The sequence below is a fragment of the Mytilus galloprovincialis genome, chromosome 8, assembly GCF_965363235.1.
Source record: "Mytilus galloprovincialis chromosome 8, xbMytGall1.hap1.1, whole genome shotgun sequence".
NCBI lineage: Eukaryota > Metazoa > Mollusca > Bivalvia > Mytilida > Mytilidae > Mytilus > Mytilus galloprovincialis.
Genome location: NC_134845.1, coordinates 411,842 through 423,620, shown reverse-complemented (window position 1 = coordinate 423,620; position 11,779 = coordinate 411,842). Strand labels below are relative to the sequence as shown.

General features: G+C 32.9%; 1 protein-coding gene across 1 annotated transcript in view; it reads right to left on the bottom strand.

Annotated features, from left to right (window-relative positions):
- Positions 1–6,697: 6,697 nt before the first annotated feature.
- The window catches only part of LOC143084807 (centriole and centriolar satellite protein OFD1-like), a 69,079-nt gene continuing 63,997 nt past the window's right edge, over positions 6,698–11,779 (bottom strand). The window contains exons 27-29 of the mRNA XM_076260861.1: positions 11,475–11,525; positions 11,182–11,234; positions 6,698–6,924 (exon numbers count right to left, since the gene is read on the bottom strand). Of these exons, the coding sequence (XP_076116976.1) occupies positions 6,888–6,924; positions 11,182–11,234; positions 11,475–11,525 (141 nt within the window). The 3' untranslated portion in view covers positions 6,698–6,887. The remainder of the gene's footprint in view (positions 6,925–11,181; positions 11,235–11,474; positions 11,526–11,779) is intronic.

The window sequence follows — 11,779 nt, the reverse complement described above, 5'->3', positions numbered from 1 at the left end:
CTATGTTTTGAATGAAAGTTGCTAACAATTATAGGAAATACAGGTTAGTTATGTACTGGTACCTCTATTTGGTATTTCTGGTTATTAGAAATGTAGGACATAATTTATCCTGTTTTATGCTATAATATATCAAAAGGCTTGGAGAATATTATTTGTTTATTAAAACTGAGAATGGAAATGGGGAATGTGTTAAAGAGACAACAACCCGACCATAGAGCAGACAACAGCCTATTAGTTGTTATTGGCTTTTAATTTGCTTTCAGTAGCTACAGCACTCTAAAATTGGTACACTGTGGCAATTGTTTTCATGTTTATTGTCTTTGTTTTGTGCTTCAGATTGTAAAATGACACCTGAGAAGTGAACATTGTCAAAATAGTGTTTCTTTGTCATTCAATTATAAACTAGAGGCTCTTAAGAGACTGTGTCGCTCACCTTGCTGTATGTGCATATCATAAACGAATAAAAATTTACAAAATTTATGTAAATTGTTCAAAATTGACTATAAAGGGCAATAACTCCTTAAGGGTTTAATTGACCATTTTTATCATGCTGACATATTTGTAGGTCTTACTTTGCTGTACATTATTGCCGTGTACAGTTTATCTCTATCTATAATAATATTCAAGATAATAACCAAAAGCTACAAAATTTTCTGAAAATTACCAATTCTGGGCAGCAACCCAACAACGGGTTGCCTGATTGGTCTGAAAATTTTAGGGCAGATAGACTTTACCTAACAAACAAATTTATCAACATCAGTTTTGCTTTAAATGCTTTGGTTTCTGAGATTTTAGCCAAAAACTGCATTTTACCCTATGTACTACTTTTAGCCATGTCTGCCATCTTGGTTTGCAGGCAGGGTCATCAGACATATTTTCTAAACTAGATATCCTAATGATGATTGTGGACGTCACAAGTTTGGTTAAATTTTACTTTAAGAGTTTCGGAGAGGAAGATTTTTTTTATAAGAAAACAAAAATTTACGAAAAATTGACTATAAAGGGCAAGAACTCTTTAAGGGGTCAACTGACCATTTTTGGTCATGTTGACTTTTTTGTAGATCTTACTTTGTTGAACATTATTGCTGTTTACAATTTATCTGTATCTATAAAAATATTCAAGATAATAACCAAAAACAGCAAAATTTCCTTAAAATTACCAATTTAGGGGCAGCAACCCAACAACATGTTTTCCGATTCATCTGAAAATTTCAGAGCAGATAGATCTTGACCTGATAAACAATTTTATCCCTGTCAGATTTGCTCTATATGCTTTGGTTTCAGAGATATAAGCCAAAATCTACATTTTACCCCTATGTTCTATTTTTAGCCATGGTGGCCATCTTGGTTGGTTGTCCGGGTCACCTCTACGATAGTAGAGGGGCATTATGTTTTCTGGTCTGTGGGTCCGTTCGTTCGTTCGTCTGTCCAATTTCAGGTTAAAGTTTTTGGTCGAGGTAGTTTTTGATTAAGTTGAAGTCCAATCAACCTGAAACTTAGTATATATGTTCCTTATGATATGATCTTTCTAATTTTAATGTCAAATGAGTTCTGACCCCAATTTCACGGTCCATTGAACATAGAAAATGATAGTGCGAGTGGGGCATCCGTGTACTGGGGACACATTCTTGTTGGTCATGAATTCTATTCTAGTCCACAATGCTGAATAGTTTCTATTGCCACTATTTCAGATCACTAGGTGAGCAAGTCTTAAAGAGCCAACCACTTTCTATATGAGTAGAACAATGACCTGATTCAGATTATTTTATGAAGGCTGCAATATAAATCAAAGATATGTATTTTCACCTGTCTGCAACAAAAGTTCCGGGATGCGAGACATAAGGATTGCACTCTGTTGGCTACTGGGACTGATTAATCTATTTGTATAAAGCTTTATATTTCAAAAGGCAGATAACCTGGATGCCTCATACCTTGTATGCAAATACCTTAGTTTACAAAGTTTCTGTGTCATATGTGCCATGGTTCAGAAAATTTTTTTGTCATGTAAAACCCACTTTATATTATGAGTTAAAGGATAACTATGATAAAGGCTCTTGTATGTCCGTCAGAAGCAGTTCTCTTTATGTGGATTATTGATCAAGGTTAAACTTTTGAGGTCAAGTCCATATCTCTGATACTATAAACAATAGGACTGTATTTGGTGTATAGAATGATTGTTAGGTGTAAATATTTGTCTGACGGGTTTAATCTGACCTTGACCTCAATTTCTTGGTTCATTGGACAGTTTAGTTTTTGTCGAGCCTGCAACTTTTGTTGCAGAAAGCTCAACATAGGGATAGTGATCCGGCGGTGGCGGCGGCGTTAGCTAACTTCTTAAAAGCTTTATATTTTAGAAGGTGGAAGACCTGGATGCTTCATACTTTGTATATAGATGCCTCATGTTACAAATTTTCCGTCAGTCACATGTCCAATGTCCTTGACCTCATTTTCATGGTTCAGTGACCACTTGAAAAAAAAGTTCAGATTTTTTGTGATATTGAATTCTCTCTTATTATAAGTAATAGGAGAACTATATTTGATATGTGCGTAACTTGTAAGGTCCTCATGTCTGTCAGACAGTTTTCACTTGACCTCGACCTCATTTCATGGATCAGTGAACAAGGTTATGTTTTGGTGGTCAAGTCCATACCTCAGATACTATAAGCACTAGGGCTAGTATATTCGGTGTATGGAAGGACTGTAAGGTGTACATGTCCAACTGGCAGGTGTCATCTGACCTTGACCTCATTTTCATGGTTCAGTGGTTATAGTTAAATTTTTGTGTTTTGGTCTGTTTTTCTCATACTATATGCAATAGGTCTACTATATTTGTTCATTAAGGTCGTCAGAGTCATCTATTGGTTGTTATGCAGTCCCATATAACAAAAAGAAAACTTTTTCAGATAGAAGCTTTAGTACTATTGGGCCAAAATTGTGGAATGAACTAGGTACAAATGTAAGAAACTCTGAATCTTTGGATACTTTTAAATGTCGGTTGAAAACATTGTATTTCGAAAATTATTTTGAACTTTTCTGACTTTTTTCTTGTGTATCACAGCTGTGTATATTTTCAATTTTTGGTATAGTACATACATATTGTATTTTTGTATAGTATTTTTGTATTTTATATGTCATTTATGTACAACGCCATTGAATACATATTGTATATGTAGAAATAGGCGTTTAATCAAGTTTTCATGTTTCATGTTTCATGTATGGAATGATTGTAAGGTGTACATGTCTAGCGGGCAGATGTCATGTGACCTTGACCTCATTTTCATGGTTCAGTGGTCAAAGTTAAGTTTTTGAGTTTTGGTCTTTTTATCTAATACTATATGCCATAGGTCAACTATATTTGGTGTATGGAAATATTTTATGATCTTTATGTCAGTCGCGCAGGTTTTATTTGACCGTGACCTCATTTTCACGGTTCATTGCACAGTGTTAAGTTTTTGTGTTTTGGTCCATTTTCTTAAACTATAAGTAATAGGTCAACTATATATGTTGTATAGAAGCATTGTTAGCTGTACATGTCTGCCTGGCATGGTTCATCTGACCTTGACCTCATTTTCAAGGTTCATTGGTCTTTGTTTAGTTATCTTGGTTAATGTTAAGTTTATGTGACAGTTGTAATAAAGCTTTATACTTAGGACAATCAACATAATATCAATGATTAGTTTAGAAGGCAAGACATTTCAGCGTGTGCACTCTTGTTGTGATTTGGCCTGTCCCTCAATTGCTGTAGGCTATAGGATGACTATTTTTGTGTATGGAAGGATGGTAAGATGATAATGTCTGTCTGGCAGGGTTCTTATGACCTTGACTTGGCCTCATTTTCTTAGTTCTTTGATCAATGTTATGTTTTTGTGGTTTTCTCAATCTATCAGGTACTTAAAGCAATAGGTCAGGTATATTTGGTGTATGGAATTATAGTATAGTGTACATGTCTGTATGGTAAGGTTCATTTGACCATGAATTCATTTCCCTAAGTTTTTTAAGCATAATGCAATGGGACAACTTAAATTGGTAAATGGATTGATTTTAATTTGTACATGTCAGTTTGGCATAGTTTATTTGAACTTGATCTCATTTTCATAAATTATCAAAGTTAAGATTATGTTGTACATTTACTTATAGCTAGTAAAACCTTCATATTTAAGTTTTTCAGCATAAATTCAATCACAAGACAAGAGTGCACACGCTGAAATGTCTCGCCTTCTATACTAATCATTGATATTATGTTGATAGTCCTAAGTATAAAGCTAAGCTTTATTACAACTGTCACATAAACTTAACATTAACCAAGATAACTAAACAAAGACCAATGAACCTTGAAAATGAGGTCAAGGTCAGATGAACCATGCCAGGCAGACATGTACAGCTAACAATGCTTCTATACAACATATAAAGTTGACCCATTACTTATAGTTTAAGAAAAATAGACCAAAACACAAAAACTTAACACTGTGCAATGAACCGTGAAAATGAGGTCACGGTCAAATAAAACCTGCGCGACTGACATAAAGATCATAAAATATTTCCATACACCAAATATAGTTGACCTATGGCATATAGTATTAGATAAAAAGACAAAAACTCAAAAAATTAACTTTGACCATTGAACCATGAAAATGAGGTCAAGGTCAGATGACATCTGCCCGCTAGACATGTACACCTTACAATCATTCCATACATCAAAGGGTGCAATCAACAGTTTTTTTCTATGACGTCATATTTTGAGGGACCATGTATAAGTGACCCTTAGTGGTGGACTGATTAATAAAGATACTTGTATAAAACTAGATATCACTGGAATCAGAATGATCTGTAGTTTATAATGGAATAAAAAAAAAGTGTACTTTTAATGGTATAAAAAAAGTTTTATCCAGAGAAACTGGGAAAAACATTGCCTAATTTAAGCTTAAAAAACCTGAAATCAGGTCGTGTGCACACCCCTGAAGACATGATACCTGCACATTTTTCATAATCAAAATTGTATGAATTTCATAGATTTTTACCTGGTCTTTCAAAAAATTCATGCTTCAGGGTACGTTCGCCTGCTCTGAAAAGAGCTACAGTGGCTGCAAATAAGTTTTCAATTTTCACTGCCAAAAAAAACAGACTGTTTACAGTGTTGTCTCCCCTCAAAACATGTATTTTTAATCTAATTTTTAAAATTAGTGAAGTTAATTAACATATCTTTCCAACCAAATACAAAAAACATGATATTTTTTCACCAATTATGTTGATAAAAAGGGACTTCCCTCCATGTCTAGGGGAATAACCCCATGTTTTTTATACGAAACTGTTTATAGCACCCAAATATAGTAGACCTATTGCATATAGTATGAGAAAAACAGACCAAAACACAAAAATTTAACTATAACCACTGAACCATGAAAATGAGGTCAAGGTCAGATGACACCTGCCAGTTGGACATGTACACCTTACAGTCCTTCCATACACCGAATATACTAGCCCTATTGCTTATAGTATCTGAGATGTGGACTTGACCACCAAAACTTAACTGAACTTAACTTAAAACTTGTTCACTGATCCATGAAATGAGGTCAAGGTCAAGTGAAAACTGTCTGACAGACATGATGACCTTGCAAGGTACGTACATATCAAATATAGTTATCCTATTACTTATAATAAGAGAGAATTCAACATTACAAAAAATTTGAACTTTTTTTTTGAAGTGGTCACTGAACCATGAAAATGAGGTCAAGGACATTGGACATGTGACTGACGGAAACTTCGTAACATGAAGCATCCAGGTCTTCCACCTTTTAAAATATAAAGCTTTTAAGAAGTGAGCTAACGCCGCCGCCGCCGCCGCCGCCACTGCCGGATCACTTTCCCTATGTCAAGCTTTCTGCAACAAAAGTTGCAGGCTTGACAAAAATTAGGCAAGACATTTCTGTGTGTGCACTGTTGTGTTGAAATTTGAATGCTATTATTACATTCTGCCCTGCAAGTGGTATTTCTAGGTTTATCTTCCTTCTTTTTTATCAGGAGCACATCAAGAATAATTTTGTGATTATGAGAGTTTCACTGGGTGAAAATATGTTCAACAAATGAATGACATTTCAGAGAGTGGTTACATGCTGCAGAAAATAATATTGGCTAAAATCAGAAAGAAATTGAAACTTCCAATGAGAATTTTTGTTTAATATCGATATGTTGTCAGCCTATAAGGTTAGTTAATGTTCCACAAATGTACTAATAAAATGGTCTTATTTTAATAAGATATGAACATTCTATTCTATGTCCATGTTCAGCGAATCATGATATCTATGTCATAACTAAACATACAAATAGAAATTTTCTCTAATAATGAAAATGTGTACAAAGTTTATAAATTTGATGTGACCTAAACTTCATTGTAAACTTCCTAAAGCTAGCTTGTATACACCTTATCATTATTAGTCCGCCATTACTGGACATCACAAAAGTTCCTGTAAAATTTTGAAATCATAATAGAAAATATCTGACGCCACAAGGGAAAAGTGATTTGTTTGACATCAAAGGTTCAAGTGGGACAGATTTCCAATTAGCGATAAGGTGTATTCAGAATTTGTCAAAACCACCAAATCTAATATAATCTACCAATGTTTTCCTTTATCCACAAAAATTGGTACCAACTAAAATAACAGAATCAACAGTTATTCTCCAAAAATAAAATAAAAACATGTTTTCATATAATTTAATTTATTCATGATATAAATAAAATGTTAAAAATAAACTGACTTGACACTACAATAACTTTATCACAGTTTTTTTGTCCACTACAATTTCTCTCTCCCTCTCTTTGTCATAAAGTCTTTTATGTTGAAGGCACTTTACCAAGTAACCATGGTAACTGATACATTGTATATATGACCTCACCAGTCTGAGAACCCTCCGCCTTCTGAATTGTTGCTGAAGAAGATAAATATATCACATTTAAAAATTAGGTCAACCTGGCTCTAAATAGCAGTTACGTTATTAATCAAACAATCAATTATTTCCTATAAAAAACTATATAATTTGAAGAGAACATATGAAGAGTCACTTTCTTGTCCATAAGTTTTCCTTAATAAGTAATAAAAATGCATTTCAAAACTAGTCAGTAATAAAAGATAACAGTCAAATAAGAGGTCAACCGGCAATTAGATGTTTCTGCTAAGCGTTAAAGTTGGTAATTCCTACAAATTGTGCCTCTTATCTTCACTTGGTCTTATATTAGGAATTGCAGTTCACAATTTATTTCAATAGTGATCTGTCTTAATTCAATCTAATTAGACATACTATTGACACCGTGTATCATCAGTATACCGGATATAGGTACTAACCAAGCGGGCATGATCGATTTTTACCTTACAAGGTAACAAAATCTTTGTTTTCCTTTATCAGTATTCAATGTACATTTCTCAACATTTGAAATTCCTGCTCCCAAATACTTTTTGCATCGATTTTTTCCTATTCATAAAACAATTTTGATATTCAAATAAGATTAATTAACTTGTTCATGCGCAAATAGTTGTGAAAGTCAACACCCACTTTCAATTTCGATACAGTTCTTGAGACATTTACATGTTTTATCTGAAAGAAACCTAATACAGGGCAAAAGTAATAGTCACCAATCATAAATCTACCTGTGATTACTCATTCTTTGAAACTTTTTGGGTAATAGACGAGTATGAAAATAAAGTTTTTGTGTACAGTGTACAACAACTTAACTATGCACCGTACATAAGGATTTGTGTGGTCAGCTAAACACCATACACAACGCTTCTTTAGGGATAAAATATTGAAAAATAACATATGTATGAAAGATTTCAATGCCAATTATTGAAACAGCTATACTTATTACACACACACATGGACCTTCTATCAGAAAAAGAGTTGCAATGAATATAGAATTATATCGGATGAGACGAGGGCCAACTTCTTTTACAAGTATTTGCACATTCTTTTAGTAATCCCTCTTGTTTTCGGAAAATAATGAGACATCTCTGATCATCAACCTACGACCAAATCATTTCTTAAAACAGCAATTATGTTTAGATTGAAGTACACATTGATATTATGTGAACAAAACAAAGATTTTTCGTTACTTTGTAAGATCAAAATCGCTCACGCCTGCTTGGTTAGTACCTATATCCGCTGTACGATGATACACGGTGATTGAGTGAGTCTAAATGTTTATGAAACCATGATTTAAATTACAATGTTCTTACTTTGACAAGTTTTATTATTAATGATACACAATGAAGATATTTTTTAAGATGTTAACAAAATCTGTAAGTTGATTTGACCAGACATTATTAACACAATTGAATTTTAACTGCAATCATAATCATTTTTGTCCTAAAGTCTTTGAAGTGAACAGAAATTATTTTATCAAATGTATTGTCATCTTCGCTAGCCAAGGGTTACAATCCACTCCCACTCTCTTCACCCTTGGCAGATTGAGATAAAATTTCGGAGACACAACTTGACAAGGTAAGGATTTTTATTGGTTGCAGTCGAAACTTGCTGCATCCAATCAAAAAGCGCCAATAACATGATCACGTGTAAATGTAGAAAGTGTTTGTAAGCAATTGCCACGTTTATTGTGCAACAAGTCTTTACATCCTTAAACATACAACCAAATTCAGTGACAATTTTAATATTTTTAATCGACTAATAGAAGTTCCTTTGTATATTTCTTGCACAAGTGCATGAATGTTGATGTATATTTTTGTTTCTGGCTTTACCAAGTGTGTAGAATCTAGATGCCACCGTGTTTTTACCTCCAAATTGAAGGGTTCAAGTGCTACCATTGGTCAAGAATAATGTATTCGGAATGGGCGTGACTTTAATCTTCTGATAGATGGTGCAACATTGTTTTCACCAATGTTGGCTTAATCTGACAAGGGTGAAGAGAACTGGAGTGGATCGAAACCCTTGGCTAGCGAAGATGATGTATTGTCAGCAGGAAGCAGAATCAACAATAGTAATTCCATTTTATTTGATTAAATATTTTTAATATGATCAGAGTACAATGACAATATTTATAATGATCATGATTTCATTGACATTGATTTTAATCAATTTATGAACTACTTAAACCACTTGGAAACTAAAGCACTCATTTGATTTATGATATTAAATGCATATTGTTATGAATATTTATCTCATTAATGTTGTCTGCCTGAATATTCCTAACACAGACAAATGATTGTTTATGTGATTTATAATGTAATATATTAGATTTGTGATTTACAGTTTTGTCCATTGTGATTTAGTTGTGTCACACGTGTCACCAACCTGTGGTACCACATAGCATACCCTGTCTCCTTTATACTGTGTATCATGCTATATAAACAACAACATTAACAGTCTGATGTAACACAGGTCTTATAACATTTATATCCACTCAGAAGTACATGTACCACATTTTTGGTGGCTGGAGTTAGTCTATTTACTTTACCATGGGATGTCTGAATCATATGCACTTTTAACATTTACTTTTTCCAATTATATCTCTCAAATAATTTTAATTTTCCTGTTCTCAATCAAATCTACTGGTATTCAATGAATAGAATAAGGTGTAAACAGCCTTACTGGTCACCAAAAATCAGATAAAAAGAGAATCTGTAGCTAGATCATTCACAAACTGATTCGTTGGCTGTGTTCACATTAGACTTTCAAGAAAAGCTTTAATATTTGCTTTATATCTTAAAAAATCTGTTTCTTAAAGTATTAGAAAATATCAATTTTCCCATTTCCTACATGTATATGTTTAACTTGAAATTAATTATAACTGTTAAACAATATTTTGAAACTTACAATACCTAGCAAGTCATGTGATCTTTGTGTGTATAACCTATCAGGTGGGGAGTTCATTATCTATATCTTTATATCTTATTTGTTCAATATTAATTCTTTCATCAGAAACCTTTTACATGTATTTCTATAATATTTTAGAAGATCAGGAGTCGATTTCACAAAAAACTTACGACTAAGACTGGTCGTAAGTCATGAACAATTCAGTATATTTACGATCAATCTTAGTCGTAAGTTTTTTTTTGTGAAATTGACTCCTGAACTTTATAAATAGAGGCTCAAAAGAGCCTGTGTCGCTCACCTTGGTCTATGTGAATATTAAACAAAGGACACAGATGGATTCATGACAAAATTGTGTTTTGGTGATGATGATGTGTTTGTAGATCTTACTTTACTAAACATTCTTGCTGCCTACAATTATCTCTATCTATAATGAACTTGGCCCAGTAGTTTCAGTGGAAAATGTTAGTGAAAAATTACAAATTTTATGAAAATTGTTAAAAATTGAATATGAAGGGCAATTACTCTTTAGGGGGTCAATTGACCATTTTGGTCATGTTGACTTATTTTTAGGTCTTACTTTGATGTACATTATTACTGTTTACAGTTTATCTCTATCTATAATAATATTCAAGATAATAACCAAAAACAGCAAAATTTCCTTAAAATTACCAATTCAGGGGCAGCAACCTAACAATGAGTTGTCCAATTCATCTGAAAATTTCAGGGCAGATACATGTAGATCTTGACCTGATAATCAATTTTACCCCATGTCAGATTTGCTCTAAATGCTTTGGTTTTTGAGTTATAAGCCAAAAACTGCATTTTACTCCTATGTTCTATTTTTAGCCATGATGGCCATCTTGGTTGGTTGTCCAGGTCACCAGACACATTTTTTAAACTAGATACCCCAATGATGATTGTGGCTAAGTTTGGCCCAATTGTTTCAGAGGAGAAGATTTATGTAAAAGTTAACGACAACGGACGACAACGGACGCCAAGTGATGAGAAAAGCTCACTTGGTCCTTCGGGACAGGTGAGCTAAAAAGGAAACAGACAATTATAACTGTTTTTGGTGATCATGTCTGTTATTTGAGCAGGATATTGCATAAATAACTTTCAGTACTGATAATCTGCTAAAATTGGTTTATATTGACCAATTAGTCAGCAATAAAATCCTAGATTCAGTAGATTTCTAAACACAATATAATAAATCACTGTAGTTGGTCTCACAATACATACAAAAGATCTTGTCTTGTAGTATTTTCAGTGCAAGTTATGAAAATTTGAAGATTGGCCCATGAGCCATTTTTTCATATTTGATTATTTATAAATGACCTTTCATGAATTAATTTTAATAATTACCTATTGATATCCTCAGCGACAGATATGTCTTGTTCTGATTGGGTGACTGTGTCCTACAAAAATAATTACAATTAAATAGTTCCACAAAAATGTTATCATTCTGTTTTAGCTTGATGGTGCAGACTTTTTTTTGATGTAATTTATTTTTACAAAATGTATTCTAGATAGGCAAAAAAGGATGTTTGATAATTTTTTAAAATTAAATTATGACAAGAAATATTTATTTGCTTAGTACAACTCAAAGGTTCAAAGCGTGAATAGTTATAAGTAAGTATGATATCAATATAACTGACCTGACTAAGTCTGTGACCTTTGGACCATACGTCAACTGACTTCTTGACAACCTAAAAATAGAAATGATGTAATAATCTACCTATATATAAAGCATGTGAATAATCTAGCTATCTTAATTATTCTGATACCCTTATAAAGATAAGTTAAAGTATACTACCAAGTCTAACATACTACACACATTGACATTGTTCTAAGTACTATATATACCATGGTTTTTACGAGTTAACATATTTAAACAAACGAATATGAAGGATGAGTTTGTTTAAATATGTTAATGAGTAAGACACATGGTATATAAAATTTG